The sequence below is a fragment of the Populus trichocarpa genome, chromosome 2, assembly GCF_000002775.5.
Source record: "Populus trichocarpa isolate Nisqually-1 chromosome 2, P.trichocarpa_v4.1, whole genome shotgun sequence".
NCBI lineage: Eukaryota > Viridiplantae > Streptophyta > Magnoliopsida > Malpighiales > Salicaceae > Populus > Populus trichocarpa.
The window spans coordinates 12060530-12076655 of record NC_037286.2 but is presented as its reverse complement, the minus strand read 5'-3'; the positions used below and the strand labels follow the sequence as shown (position 1 = coordinate 12076655).

Below are 16126 nucleotides of genomic sequence, written 5' to 3'. Positions count from 1 at the left end.
AATCTCTTCAACAGGAAGGATCGTATGCATCATGGAGGACCTGCTTAATGTTATAGAATTTGTACGTCTAGCAAGCATTTTTGCTCTCATGTTACAATGAGCTTATGAGTTTTGCGTGGTTCATACAAGTCATGTTGATCAGAGTGCAGTTGGGCTGATTAGGTAACTTACAAACTGCAGCTCTACCTCTGCTCCACCTCATAAGAGACCTCGAGTCTTTTGAGATTCCATTGTTCTGAAGGGAAATTAGAAGGGGTAAACGAAGCAGCATAGCACCTTGGCATGGAGTTGACTGGTTTGATGACCCTGCCTCTTTCCAAGGCTGACCTGGTTTGGATCGGAAGCCCCTTGAAGGCTCTTGTGTACGTGGGAAGATACTTAGGATAGTGCAAGGCCCATGCCAGCCTTGAGTGGACCAAAAGATGAAAAGAGCAGTTTCATGTCTTTCTAGGCTAATTTTAGCATATCCCTGGAATTTTTTTTAAAAAAAAAAAGCAGCTAAAAGCCATCGTTGAATTGCTTTCGAGGGCAAAATGGTTTTTTTTTATGGAATTAATTTGTCATTATAGAATTTATAGTGGTCATTCCATTTTCTTAACATAATAATAAAATAACATAAATGCCCTTTAAAAAAAACTAAAAATGTTGTAAGGGGTTTTTAAATCATTTTTTTAAATAATAAAAAAGTAAAATTAACTTAGAACCCTTTAAGGCAAAAATTGTAAAACTACTTTCTAAGGGCTTTTCTGTTCTTTTCAAATGTTTTTTTTTTCACCTCTCTATTTATTTTATTAGAGATTACATTCTGTTTTTTTTTTATTTTGTATATGATTATTCAATAATTTTGAGAATAACCAAGTTATCTCGGATATTTTTATTTATTATTTTTTTAAAAATAACTTTTTTTGAATTATATCCAATTATTTGATTTAAATATAAACATGGACACTCTTTTCACAATAGTTTATTTGTTTTTCTTTTTATGTTGTTGCTTTGACATTTCGTGCAATTTTTTTTAGTATCATCATGGAGCCTTTTACAATGACGTTAAATTTGTTTCGGTGAGCTTTTTTAGATGGTAAAGTGGTGTCCACGATGAAATGACAATGAATCTCTAACAGGTTTTTCTTTCATTTCCTCCCGAGTATGGTATTAACATCTTAGTTTTTTATGGTTAATTATTGCCAGGTATTTCTCCTTTTATTTACTATCAATGTGTATTTTTAATCTTATTTTCTGATCAATTAGACTTATTAAATTCAATCACATTAATAACTGAAGTATTAGATTTTTTTATTTTTTTAAAAAAATTATATTAAGAAAAAAATAGCCTGGCCCATCTACATAGTATTCTTTATAATCAAACACTCCTTTCGCTTTCAACAGCCTTATCATCTCCCACCACAAGCGTCTTGAAGAAGCAAAGAGCACGCATGACTTTCTGCTCAACTGGGAAGAATTTAAATCCTTGGCCCGTCAACTCCGTCCTGTTCGAATATCAGATGCCCTGACTTTTTGAGCAAAGACACCCAGACACATAGTGCAAGAGCTGCATCGGGATTGAATTGATAATGAGCTTTTTTTTCATAGTAAAAAAAAAAATAATTCCAACCACCAGCTTCTACCAATCTTCATCGATGTCGCATGCAGCATAATTTTCATGAGTGCTTCAGCCATAAAAGAAGCGGCATCCCTAATGGCCGGGCCTGGCCTATAGAGTTATACAGATTAAACCGTAGACCTGGGAAAACGAAAAACAATGGAAGTTTCCTTTGTATTTGTAATCAAAACAATCGTTTTCGTCTTTGTGACTCTGACTGTGACTGAGATTGTCGCTGGGTTCATCCATTTCAGAACAGCGTTATTCATGCCTGTGGTTTGCATCTTATAGCTGTGGGAAATTTTCCTAATTCAAATACAAGTCTGGTTTTCTCTTACAAATTCGTATTTGTTTTATTTTATCAATCGACCATTGATGTTATCAAGCAGATCAAAAACCCCTCATTTGAGCATTGATGTTCCTCGTCCATTAAAGGAGTTACTGGGCAAATTGTTGAAGTGAAAGGCAAAAAAGACAAGGATAGGCAAAGAAACAAGTGGAGTTTCTTAGTCAAAACAATACTTGTTTTATTCTTAGAAAATACAGTAAGAGAGGTTGAGGGTTGATCCACCAACCAACATAATCTTTGCTGTTCAACTCCTTCATCCATTTCTCTTCTCTCTCATTATATTCCTTCTCCACGTTAAGAGAATGGATGTCAATGAAAGGCATTTTCCCTTTTCCCATTCAATTGCTCCTCTTTTATCACAGTAATATCCAACTTCAATTTGCATCTACTGCCCTTCCCTTTTTACCGGCGACTAGGTAATTGTTGTCCCGCGCTATGATGCCAGTAGTCTTAAAGAAAATATAAAAAGATGTTGATAACATGTTTTATAATACAAAAAAAAATCAATCATAAACATAAAATCTGATGTATACCGAAGTATACACTTTAAAAATACTGAGATAGTAACGATATTTTTTAAATATTAACACAATGATATTTTGAATCAATTTGGCTTAATTTTAGTTAACTTGAAAGACTCATAATCCATATTGTGAGACCGTAATAATCCCATATAAAATAAATTAAAATCAATTCCAATCAACCAAATATTGAATGATAAAAATAAAATAAAAATTAATTTTAAAAAGGATTCAGAAAAAAAAAACTCAAGTAAATCTAGGTAAACTTGCTAAACTCATGACTTGATCCATGAGAACGAAGTTACCTATAGAAATTGAAAAGGTTAGTTCTTAACTAACCTATAATTGAAGAATAAAAAGAAAAAGAAAAATCAACTTGAGTTAACTCACCAGACTCGGGATCTAGATCATAAGAGAAAGATAAATCCATAAAAGAAAAACTAAAAGAAATTACATTTAAAAGCAAAGCGATAAAAAAATATCCAAACATAATCTTGAAAAAAATAATTTTATTGGTGCATGATTTAAAAATAATAATTTCATTGATTCCAAATCAACTTGAGTTAACCCACCAGACTCGGGATCTAGATCATGAGATAGAGATAAATCCATAAAAAACAAACTAAAAGAAATTACATTTAAAAGCAAAGCGATAAAAAAAATATCCAAACATAATCTTGAAAAAATAATTTTATTGGTGCATGATTTAAAAAAATAATTTCATTGATTTTATTTAAATGAAGTTTTTTTACAATTTTTTTTAAAAAAACACCCTTAAAAAAAGAGTTGGGGAGTCTAGGCCTAATGGACCAGCTCCTATACCTGAAATCAAGGGATATGCTTAAGTGACAATCCAACTTTTTTTCTTTTGCCTAAAATGACTAGATTATGCTTCGTCTGTAAAGGCAAACAACACGTCGCCTATGGTTTTGCCACTTACCACCTTAGGTGATCGGAAAATTAACCCAACAATTTCTTGATCTAAAAAAACCTATTATTCTGAAACAACAACATATAGACCTGAATAAAACCTTTCATAAGCCTAGTTCAACAAGCAATTGGTTTAGAAACCAAAAGTTAACCTAAAAAAAACCTTCACGAGTCCAAATCTATTATCTTAGGCAAAATGAAAGGCAAAAAGCAACGCAGTGAAAATTTTCTTATTAAATAAAACTTGTCAACATCATAATTGATATTTTTTATTGTTAGAATTGACGTCTATTAATTTTTTTTTCTTTCTTCCACTAGAATCCATCGACTCCCTCTCTATTTTCTCTTAGACTAGGTGCCATAAAATAAAAATAAAAAATAAAGTTTTTGACCATAATTGAATTTTACAAAACTAAAAGGACTAAAAAACTAGAACTTAGAAAGTTTAAGGACTAAACTAAACTTTTCCTGCAAGATTTTAAATTGCCACCTATTTTCCATTATTTTACACTTTGGTCCAATCTTTTACTTTTGCCATTTCTTAATATATCAGAGTCAGTTAGCCATCAATTTGGCCATAAAGAGTCCATCAGGGAGAGAAAAAAATCAATGACCAGAATAAAAAACAACCACGACATTGAATTGAATAATGAGAGGGTGCACCATGTATGTGTAGACATTCTTTTTTCCATTTTGTTTAGTTTTCCTACTAAGTTTGGTGACTGTGTTATTTCGTTTCGTGAAGAAACAAATTTTAAATTTAATTTTAGAACTAGTAGAATTAATTAAGGTCCATGCAAACTGATCCGGATACCCACATTAATAAAAAAAATTCAAAATATATAATTAATTTTTTTAAAAAAAAAATACTATTTAAATGTAGTATGTTTTCTCATTACTTCCAAAGTGAATCTCTCAAACCCTTTTGTTTTTTTTTTTTAACCTCCACTAGGTTTGAAATCTTGTACAATTGTCGAATCTTTTACTTGTTCCAATTGCCTTGGGTTTCATGCTTGACAATTACGTGCAACTAGGCTGGTCAGTTCAGACTTCAGAGTTCAGACATTGGTGTGGCCTACTTAAAAAATAGCTCGTACTCTCTTTTTTTTTTTTTTTTTTTTTTTTTTGTAATTGCAGGGCGAGCTCTGCTAGTGGAAGTTTTGGTACTCGATCGATTTTCACTATATCCATGTTTCAGCTAAATCTTTCGTTGAACGGAAACTTTCTTCAGGCAATGATCTGTACAATAAAATAATTATTGACAATCATCGCAACATGCTTTCCTTTCTCTTTGAAACTAAAGGTCAACAATCCTCATTAGCACCAAGAGCCTTTTCTCGTAGTTCAATCCTTCAATTAGTGTTTGGCAAGCAGGAAAAATTATGTCACGAGAGACTCCAGTTTCAGGCATCAATCCCATGTAAACCCTTTTTTCTTCGAAATACAAGGATAATTAATCCAGGAGTGTATTCCGAAGTAAGTATGGAGGTAATCATAATCAATTAGCTCGATAAGCAATGCCTGAGGAGAGATCTTGAGAGAAAAGGTCCGATTCAGCACTGATATAAAACAGCTATCCAGGTAGGCCAGAGAGCACCATAAATTCACTGCTGGTAGCCCTTTGCAGCCCCATTTCGTTGAAAGTTCGAAGCATTCTGGGTGGTCGTGACTTTTATCGAGAGTCCATCTATGTGAAGTCAGCATCAACAAAAAAGCATTGGTTTTGATGAAGAAAATTGATATCTTGAAAGGGTTATTTGCTGGTAGCAGTAAAACCAACCACAATTAAACCAGTAATCTCCTTGTCAAGTTTATTTGCATTGACCAATCAATCATTCACAATACATTATCATCCCATCATGCATCATTGTTGTGGTTCCTCCGTCTGCAATTTAATTAGTAAAAACTAAGTTATTCAAGGTAATTTAGTAATTTTATAAAAATTTATTGATCATTATCAAATTAATAAATAGCAATTAAATACTTTCACTCTTATAATATACAGTAAAATGATTATCCCACCCTTTAGATTCAAATTTTTTTAAAAGGTGTTTTCATATTTTTTAATTTTAAACATAATAGAATTACTTAAATGTTCTTAAAAGTGGAATTTTCTTTAGCATGGGTATTTCTTTTTATTTGGGTTTTTTTTTATTATTATCAAGTTAGTTTACAAGTAATTTTGAAATTAAATAAGCATAAATAATATTAAAAAAATGATAGATATGTGTGTTGTACTCTGGTTAGAAAGTGGCAAGTCCCTATATCTTTTAGGCAACGCGTGAGGGGTTATTTATTGATCAAACACCACGATGACTATTGAATTATCTCAGCATCTCCCTCGTGATGAAACAGTAATTTGGTTTGACATCTTTTTTGTTATATATTATTTTATTTCTTTTCCTTGATTTTTATATCTTTACTTTCAAAATCTCAAATCACAATTTGTTATTTCTACAAAATCCCAAAACACCATCTGAAAGTTTATGACATTGCGACTCAGATTGCTATAGTTTTTGTTTTTTTTATCTCTAGCAATAAATAGTTTTATTTATCTGAAAAACTGGCCTTTAAAATCTGAAAATGACATGAATTAATTCTCCATAGTAGGTCCTGAAGCTGTCAACAATCTGTTACGAGCATGGTGTTGGCTTTGCTTGGCTTCGTTGTCAAGAACCAACAAATATCTCATCTAATAAGAATTTGCCACAGAGAGCTCCGAGTTCCAGTCCTCATAAAATATTCTCGGTTCCATGCATGGCCCAGAGAATAAATCTCTCGAAACTCATACTTTAATCCATTAAAATACATCCCAGAGGAAATTAATACAATATAATATCAGCTTCTTCTTCTTCTTCTTTTGTTTGCGCTCGGCATGGAAAAGAAGGCGAACTTTACAGTGATCTGCCAAGTATTATAATAATCCTATCTCTATTCGAGTCAACCTTGACCCATCAGCAAATATTTTTAAAAACTAATAAATAAAATTTGCTCGAAAACCGTTCTCGAATAAATAAATAAATAAAAGGCAAGTCCTGCAGCTACTATGATTAGAGAATCATCTAACAAGTGTGCGTGTATTAAAATCTTTGTCTCTAGTCAGTGGCGGAGGCGGGGGGCTGGCAGGCCCCGGCCCTGCAAGAAAAAAAAATTTCCGGCTTTTTTCTTGTGAATATTTTAAAAATAACTGAAAAGCTTCCCTTAATTTTTAATTTGGCCCCATTACTTTTTTTTCTTGCTCCGCTCCTGTCTCTAGTTATATATGAAATACGGTCGAAACGTGTTTTCTGAAAAAATAATTATTTTTAATTTGTTTGTTTATTATCTTGGATAGTTTGTTGTACCAATAATGTTTAAAATAATTTATAAAAAAATAAAAGAAATATTATTTTGATATATTTTTAAGTAAAAAAACATTTTGGGTGTATTTGAAAGTATGATTACGATTGCTTTTCAAAGTGTTTTTCGCTAAAAAATGCATCAAAATAATTTTTAAAATTTTTAAAAAATTATTTTTTATATCAGCGCATCAAAATGATCTAAAAATACAAAAAATATTAATTTGAAGCAAATAAAAAAATAAAAAAAATTAGTTTTTTTCAAAGATACTTTTAAAACACAAAAACAAATAAGATCACCACTATCATACTTCTAAATACCTTTTAATCTCATATCTAAAGAAAATTCAGCTTTTCCATAATTCATGATTTGAATTGGGGAACAAAATTAGACCACCATCCAAAGTAGTTATTCCCTTTAGGATTCTTATAATTAAATGGAATTTTATGTGTTTGTTTAGGATTATGATCTAATAGAGATTTTTATATTTTAAATTAATTTTTAATATTTTAAAATTATTTTAATATACTAATATTAAAAATAATTTTTTAAAATAAAAAAAATATTATTTTAATATATTTCTAAATACAAAACACTTTAAAAATACAAAACCATACTTTAAAATATAAAACCATCAAATCATATTTGCCGTTGATAATATTAAAATTGGATCTGATGATTTGATAACACTGAATTAGCTGTGTGTACTATGTGGGGTGGTTTTATCAGTACAGGACACTGCTTTAGATATTTTGGATTGATGCCGGGCAAAGTTTAGTGGTAACAGAGAAAAGTCACGTGCAGACAAAGTTCACGCTCTTGCTTCCGGGCCCAAACCTATTTCTATCAGCTCAACCACTCCACGCGATTCACTGGCGCGTTGACACACTCCACGAGAATGTTGTGTGCGATGATCCTACACCACAAATCAAACAAATCGAGCACTTGCCAAGCCTCTAATATTTGTAAAGACCATCGGTCCATTTGATTTTCAAACCAAGAAAAAAAACAAGAATTAATATATTATAATTTTATTTAATTATTTTTAAAGACAAATCGAGTATATATAAAGTTTTATTTTAATGCAAGTATATATTTTTCCCTTCTAAAAATTAAATATTAATCTGTAACAATAAATAATTTTATTTTGTTTTTTAGTATTATATATTTTGCCCTTCTAAAAATCAAATATTAATCTATAACAATAATTAGTTTAGTTTTATTTCTAAGTATTAATCATTTTTTAGTGGTTTTTTTTTTTTAGAAAACCTCTTGGCAGGATAAATTTCATTTTATGTAAGTGAACAATAAATGCATGCATTTCTCTGTTTTTTTTTTTAACGTGAATGTCCGGATCAGTTTGCGCGCATCTCGACTAATCTTACGGGCCCTGAAGTTAACGATCATGTAAATCTCTAGTGGTTATCATATTTGCAACTACAGGACTCGAACCTGAGATCACAGGAAGAGCGAACCCTTTAGTCTCAAGCTCTTATCACTGAACCACTTACTAGATGGTTTGCATTTCCCATTCTTAAACGTGTCACCGGTACTATCCATTTTAGTATTTGATTCTTCCTTTATGGACGAGATGAATTTGTTCTTAAGTACATCAAGAAACATCCTAATAACATCTAATCAGTGAAAATCCCTTAGGCACCGAGCAACCTTAGATCCTTTTATTTTCGCATATATATATATATATATATATATATATATTCGCATATATATATGATTCCTTAACGTCAAGATCGATCTAGATTAGGAAAGAGTACGAATGGGGCTAACTAAAGTGGTGTGTGCAAGAGACTGGAATTGTTTATGGGTTTTATCAGCAAACTCCATCCACTCCTCTCCAGCCAATCCTGGGGTATAAAGTTGCTCTCATTCATGTATATTTCAAAAAAAAAAAAAAAGAGGAGTGGTGTTTCACGCACCTATGACTGCGAGTTCGAAAGAAGTTATGCCACGTCAGTTTGATACAGATACAGAGCCAGAAGTATTTATAGTTCTGAAAGATATATCTATACAGTATTTTCCAAGAGTAACAACACTTCTTTCTGTTCAAGTTTTTGTTCTTTTCTCCAAGCTCTCTCTATAAACCCCCCCAGTGTATCAAATCATAATCACTCGGTCCAGATATAGATAAAACTCTTAATATCTTCTCTGATAAAGCTTTTTTTTTATTTACTAGAACTTGAGAGAGATAGAGAGAGAAAGGTCCACCATAGAAGGATGCATTCTGATAAGGACTCGTTTTAAATATAGCTAGGTTCATGCCCGTTCTTTCTTTCTTTGTACATTTCTCAGTCCTCGCCAAAACTGTTCTACCTTTAGTGCCCTCTCCTCGTATGTTTTTTCCTCTAGTATTTGGAAAGTGTTCGACTTTTAACCCTGTTCATTATTTTGATTTATCATATTTGTCTCTGTTAGTGTTCAACTTCTTTTTCTGAGAGAGGAAAAAAGGGTTGTCTTTACAGCTTTCAAATTCTGGGGTTTGGGTCTTGTTGAGGTGAGATTGTGAACAGTTCTTTATCTTCAAAACGAACCTTCTCTATTTTCTATGTTGTTTCTTGTGGTTTGGTTTTGTAGGCTGAAAAGCATTCTTGTCTTTATCTCTTAAGGTCCTAGCTTTTTCCGATTTCTAACTTCCTTTTTTTTTTTCCCTGTGTCTTCTTCTTGCTAGCTTTTGCCTCGAGTTTGTTTGAACCCCAAAGTTCTTTTCTTGTTTTCCATCAGAATGGAAGTACATTTTTATTAGAATGTTAGCGGGCTTCAAAAACTTCTCCGTTCAGCTTTGTCGTTGGTTTTGTCAAGGAGAAACTAGTTTTTGCGAATAATTGAAAATTAGATTCAACTAGTAAGCAGTAAATGCATGGATAGAAGGGATACTATGACGATTTCGGGCTCTGCCTCCTTTTTTATGCAGGGTAGTGGTACACATCCTAGTTTAAATGTTTCATCTGGCATCAATACTTTATCCAATATAAATGCACCATTTCAACCAAATATGGGAGCCAATACCATGGGATCTGCATTACTGATGGAACATCCGGCAGCAATTTCTGTGGGTGAACTATCTACAATGGTATCCGGTCAACCTGAGAAAAGGAAAAGAGGGAGGCCACGGAAATACGGACCTGATGGGGCTGTATCATTGGCGTTGTCTCCCTCACTGTCTACTCATCCCGAGACATCAATCCCATCCCAGAAGCGGGGTAGAGGGCGGCCACCAGGGACTGGGAGGAAGCAACAATTAGCTTCTCTTGGTAAGATTTCTTTGGAAAATTTGTCTTCTCTATTTCATTTGGATGGACTTAAAATGAATTGATGACTGTAGCTGAGTTCGACCAGAAAGGTTATTGCCTTCTGTAAGGGATTATGTTATGTAAGGGATTATGTAGACATATATGAGCGCAATATTACTGCTTTGTGTAAGGGATCGTGTTCATAGGCTTTAATCGCATCTTGATGCATCTTTGAAATTGCACAGGAAGAATTCAAAAACTGTTACATGCGTTCAATGACATTCTAAGCTAGATCAAGTAGGGCCAAACAGAGCCTAAAACAGGTTAATTTAACTTTAAAATGATGGTTTAGTAATTTAGTGTCAAACAAAAAGATAAAAAGGAAGAAATGATTAGTTAGTAATGCAACCTTTAGTCGACTGTAAAGCGCATAAGATAAGCAGCTAACACAGCTTAAGTCTATAAACAAGTCTCAAAGTTAACCATTAATATGATGAAGCTTAAATGAGAAGCCAGCAGCAGTGTGAAACTACTGAAAGGAAAAATTATGTCCTTGATGAAAAATTACTATCTAATTATAGTGCTCAAAGGTCCTGACAATCTCTCACATGTAGCCGTGGTTTCTATATTTATGTGTGTATGCACATGTATTACAAAAAAAGAAGTGATATTCTCGTGTTTAATTATTTTTAACAAAGGTATCTAGATTTGTTTAATTCTTGGATAATTTCAAGTTCCTTTCACCTTCTGAGATTGTGAAGTCAATTAAAATAAGATCAAGTAATGGTGGATTTATCCAAGATCTATAATCTGAACTTAATTTTGTTTTTTCTGCTCTTCTGTTGGTTTTTGAATGATGCAAACTGTAATTGTTTTGCTAGGCGAATGGCTGTCTGGTTCAGCTGGGATGGGTTTTACTCCGCATATCATCACCATTGCAGTAGGAGAAGTATGCTGTTTCTTTTTTAATACCCTGTTTCTTTTTTGTCTAGCTTGTAAAATTTATATGGAAAGGACCAATAGTTATAGCAAAACGCTGTTCCCTCTATAATTATTCTGGTCAACTATTGTTTTGTTCGATGGAGCAGGGCTGATGCAACATATTGGCTAGTCAAGTGTTATAACAATCATACTAGTAAATAGGATTCACCTAGTATTCCGATGATGCTCCAGTTGCCTATTTATTGTATTATGAGAGAGATCTTGAGAAGGATGAAGCAGGAGGATACAGATCACATTGGTATGCAACAAAACTTAGATGAAAATGTAGTGGAAAAAAAAGGAAAGAAAGAAAAGAATCTACTCTTCGCTGGTGGTGTGATAGCATTTGATCTCTCTGATGACCACTGTCTATATCATTCAGTCTTTCCCAAAGAATGCGACATAGCGCATGCACCCAAGAGCAATCTCCAAATGGTTAAAAGAAAACAGTAGTGCTTGATTTGCTGTTTGTGTCGCCCCAACATACTTGCTTCATTAGTGTCCTTTGACATTTTGGTTCCATTGACACTTGTTATTTCTTTCCTATTAAAAGTTTGAACTCCTGCAGGACATTGCGACAAAAATAATGTCATTCTCACAGCAGGGTCCAAGAGCTATATGCATCTTGTCAGCAAATGGTGCTGTCTCTACCGTTACTCTGCATCAGCCATCAACTTCTGGAGGCACTGTCACATATGAGGTCTGAGTTCTTGATCTTTTTCTTTGGGTTTATCTGGCAGTCATGGATGTGTTTATATTATTAGGTAATTCCAGATTTTAATGGAGAGTTTATTTGTTGAAATAAAAATGTTTAGATTTGTGGGCTTTATACCTGGACGTGAAGCTTCAACAATATGCTCACATCCTCATAAGCTTGTGACTAAGGTGTTATCCTAATTAACATTTGTTGTGCATCTGAAGCACGAGCCTTGGGCATTAATGAATCCTCTCTTCTCAGTGAATGATATGTGGAGTTATTTTAATTTTAGGAAAGTTAACCTGACTCATTTGATTTAGATAAAACATGCCATGTGAAGTAGTTGTGCTTCTAGAACTTGTTAAATGCTCACTCTGCACGAGTCCTTTGCTGGTTGTTGAGGGGATTTCTATGATAGCTAGATAATTCTTTCTTTCTGACTAGTGAATCTTGGAAACAAATTTAATCTGACTCATTTGATTTTAATAAAACATGCCATGTGAAGTAGTTGTGCTTCTAGAACTTGTAAAATGCTCACTGTGCATTAGTCTTTTGCTGGTTGTTGAGGGGATTTAGGCTCTCTGATAGCTAGATACTTTTTTTCTGACTAGTAAATCTTGGAGACCATTCTGGCCTTAGTGAGCAATGTATAGTTCCCCCACCACCCAAATCCATCATATACAGACGGGGACTCAGATTGACATGAACACTTATTTTTTTTTCCCATTAAAACTCTCCTCTTTTAACTATTCAGTTAGATGGGCAGAACTGTCTCCCTGATTTCAGGCCTTTGCTTCGAGATATCTAGCTGTTCTATTCTCTATTTTTTGCATTTCTTATCAGCTGATATCCCCTTTTTGTTTGTTTCTACAGGGGCGCTTTGAAATTTTATGTTTATCTGGCTCTTACCTGTTCTCTAAAGATGGTGGCTCTCGCAATCGAACTGGTGGTTTGAGTGTCTCCCTAGCTAGTCCTGATGGTTGTGTTATTGGTGGAGGAGTTGGTGGAGTTCTTATTGCAGCAAGCCCTGTTCAGGTAACTTATTGGTCGTTCTGGCTCTCTAGTATATGTGGTTTGCACTCAAAACTGCAATCCTTTTATTGCTCACTAAACTTCTCAATGGTGAGAGTGTTAAATGTTTTTAATGCCATTTTCATAGAGATGCAAAAGTTTTATCAACTGGCATTCAGTAATTGTACAGAATTAGATTATCTACTTTGTCAATGAACTTTCAGCCGCGCAAAATAATCCATAGAACGAGGCAGGAAATGTTTTCTCTATAACTGCGTGTTGCAAATTAGTAATGTTCTCTTCTCTTATATCAGCCAAGCACTGAGTCCCTTTTGTTTTGTGCTAGGTAATTAGGTGTTAAGTTCATGCCACAAATTCCATGATAGAAACAGGCATGATTTTTTTTCATATTATTGTAAAATGCTTTACTAATTGATCCATGACTCCAGGTTATAGCCGGAAGTTTCTTGTGGGGTGGTTCAAAGACTAAAAACAAGAAAGTGGAAGGTGCTGAAGTAGCCAGAGACTCGGACCATCAGACGGTTGAGAATCCAGTAACTCCAACTAGTGTTCAACCAAGTCTAAATCTTACTCCAACCTCTTCTATGGGTGTATGGCCTGGTTCTCGGTCAGTGGATATGCGTAACACCCATGTTGACATTGATCTGATGCGCGGATAAGGATTTTCTATTGATTATTCTGTGAGCAATGTATATACTCTCCAGTTTCAGTACAGCTTGAATATAATCTTCTGAAGTCCAATGATGAAGATTGAAGACAGGCTGATTCTGCTTGACATTTCTCACTTCATTTACTTATGATTGACCATGGGTTGAACTCATCTCTTGTAGCTCAATGACAATGCAATTCCAAGTTTTAGTGCTCGTGATTCCAACTAATCTGTTTTTCTGTGAGTTAAAAGCTTTTTCTATCCTACAGGGCACGTAGGCATATGATTCTTCGTATCTTCGTAAAGTCACTCTTTCTGTAGTTATAGGGCATGCCATTTTCCTGTACAAATCAGCAGATTGCCTTTTTATGATTCACTCAATTTTTCCTAAGAGATAGAAATTTTACTTTGTTCTGGTTTTTATCTCAGTTATATTTTTTAAAATGTGATTTATAGGCCGTGGTCATTGAGAAGCTTATACGCGGCATGAATAGCCTTTGAAGTATCAACGATGGTTTTTTTCACATGGGGGTAAAGAATCATGGTCTTCATCGCTAGTGCTACCTATCGTGGAGTCACACTCATCCACCAACATGGCCTTCACTAGGAGTCCATTACAGCTAATGGTGATGTTGAACACCAACCGGCGAAGAGTGCCACAATTGGTATGCCATCAGAACGGAATTTTTAGTTACATTCTGATGGACCTCCCCCATCTCCATCCTTCTCAACTATGGACACCTCTTTATTTACTTTTCATCATAACAACACGTGTATGTTTGTGCTTATATACGTAGATGACATTTATTGTCACCAGTAATGCTGCATCTACTATTGATAGCCTTATTTCTCACCTCGGTTCTGAGTTTGCTATTAAGGATCCTGGGCCACTATCCTATTTCTTAGGCATTAACGTAACCAAGACACACAATGACTTGCACTTACATTAAGGAAAATAAGTTGTTGATCTCCTGCATCGCATGAAAATGAGTGGTGTTAAACCAACACCATGCATATCAGGTGCCAAACTCTTCAAGTTCTATGTGATCCTTCAAGTTCTATGTGATCCTTTTGCTGACTTTACTGAGTATCGAAGCATAGTTAGAGCTCTCCGGTATTTGATACTAACCAGACCGGATTTATCCTATAGTGCTAGCTTTCTAATATTTGACATTAACCAGACCAAATCTATTCTATAGTGCCAACCAATTGTGCCAATTCCTTTATTGTCCTACAACTACTCACTCATAATTGCCAAAATGGTACAACAATACCTTCAACGTACTCTACAATTTGGTCTTTAGTTTAGCAAAGGATCACTTCAACTTAATGGTTTTCATGATTTTGACTTGGCCGGCAGTCTGGATGACAGAAAATCAACTTTTGGATATTACATTTACCTTGACTCATGTTTGATTTCTTGGGCTGCCAATAAACAACCAGTGTTGGCAAAATCAAGCACCGAAGCTGAATATTAATCAATGGCACATACAGTAGTCAAGCTCTATTGGTTGGGGATATTATTCAAAGAATTTCATATACCTTTACCAACTGCTCCTTGTATTTGGGTTGACAATATTAGTGCTCTCGCACTATTATCTACCCTAGCCTTTCATGCTCGAACAAAGCATATTGAGATAGATTACCATTTTATTCGTGAAAAGATCTTTAACAAGGATATCTAAGCTAAGTACATCTCCACAACAACATAACCTTCAAATATGTTGATACGGAACAATGAACAAAAAGAATTAAAGTAGAAAAGAAAGAAGCTTAGAATTAAAAGTAATGAAGAGAAAAGCCAGGAAGAAAAGAGAATTCAGGAAGGGAAAAATCTATCATTTTTATTTAATCATAAAAAACTGTCTCACAAACTGAAAGAGAAACATATAAATATCATAACCCTAAAACATTCAACTATTAGGCTCAACCCATCAATGAAAATTGTCTAACATTAATAACTCAAATAAATAAAATAAAACAATGAAAGAGGCTCAAATGAGCTCAATCTCTCAACCAAAGAGTGACAGGTTGGGTCATCCTATATCGTCTCCGTCTATATACTTGTATAATTTACAATGTGGGTTTGGTGTCCCCACCAACTCTTCCAGGGTTAGAGAAACTCGACCCTGTTAAATGTAGCTTTGGGCGATTCTAATAGTACTCCGAAAATCTGGATCAATCTGCTACAAAGTATCTTTAGTGATTCAAGTGCAATCTGAATCAGGTCAACCCACCCAATGAACTAGAAACTGTTGAACCTCACCATTCCTAGTAAAAACAACATATTCATCTAGAATAACATCAATATTATCCTTTTGTGTTGAGGTTGAAGTGAAAGGGGTAGAGGGTTCAATAAAATCATTAGGAAGGAAGTTAAGTGGCATCTCAAAGGGATCATTTGGAATATAATGTGGTTTCTGGTATTCAACTAGATCCTCAATGCTAAATATAAAATTAATGCCAAAATCAAATGGTAAATAAAAAACATAAGCATTTGACCAACCCATTATAACACTTTGAATGGTCTCGCACTACGTGCATACTATTTTCGATTATTTCCCAAAAGAAACTACTCAGGTATAATCCATATCATACATAGTCTTCCACATTAAATTCATTATGTCGTCTATGTAAATTAACTCAAAATTTATATTACGCATTACTTGCTTGAATCTGTTTAGTCATCTTAACATGCAAATCCTGAATTTTATGAGTAAAAGACTCGGCCAACTTAGAGATCCTAGCATAAAGAGACATCAGAAGAAGGTCTAAAGGTT

At 33.9% G+C, this 16126-nt stretch overlaps 1 protein-coding gene across 3 annotated transcripts; it reads left to right on the top strand.

The window, feature by feature from the left end:
* Window positions 1-8793: 8793 nt before the first annotated feature.
* LOC7494070 (AT-hook motif nuclear-localized protein 9) lies at window positions 8794-13575 on the top strand. 3 transcript variants are annotated; one of them, XM_002302541.4, is made up of 6 exons: window positions 8795-9251; window positions 9426-10008; window positions 10869-10936; window positions 11537-11668; window positions 12539-12700; window positions 13126-13575. In XM_002302541.4, the coding sequence occupies exons 2-6, from the start codon at window positions 9615-9617 to the stop codon at window positions 13354-13356; spliced, it is 987 nt and encodes a 328-aa protein (XP_002302577.2). In that variant the 5' UTR covers window positions 8795-9251; window positions 9426-9614; the 3' UTR covers window positions 13357-13575. The 3 variants fall into 3 exon arrangements, with proteins under 3 accessions (XP_024451710.1, XP_002302577.2, XP_024451711.1); XM_024595943.2 differs by having other exon boundaries at window positions 8797-9251; window positions 9669-10008; XM_024595942.2 differs by having other exon boundaries at window positions 8794-10008.
* The last annotated feature ends 2551 nt before the right edge of the window (window positions 13576-16126 follow it).

What these genes read in the sequence shown, in the direction of transcription:
- LOC7494070 (XM_024595942.2), top strand. Translation starts at nt 9,615, where the DNA reads ATGGATAGAAGGGATACTATGACGATTTCGGGCTCTGCCTCCTTTTTT. An exon ending in GCAACAATTAGCTTCTCTTG is followed by an intron (nt 10,009 to 10,868) that starts GTAAGATTTCTT and finishes TTGTTTTGCTAG; the next exon opens with GCGAATGGCTGTCTGGTTCA. An exon ending in TTGCAGCAAGCCCTGTTCAG is followed by an intron (nt 12,701 to 13,125) that starts GTAACTTATTGG and finishes CCATGACTCCAG; the next exon opens with GTTATAGCCGGAAGTTTCTT.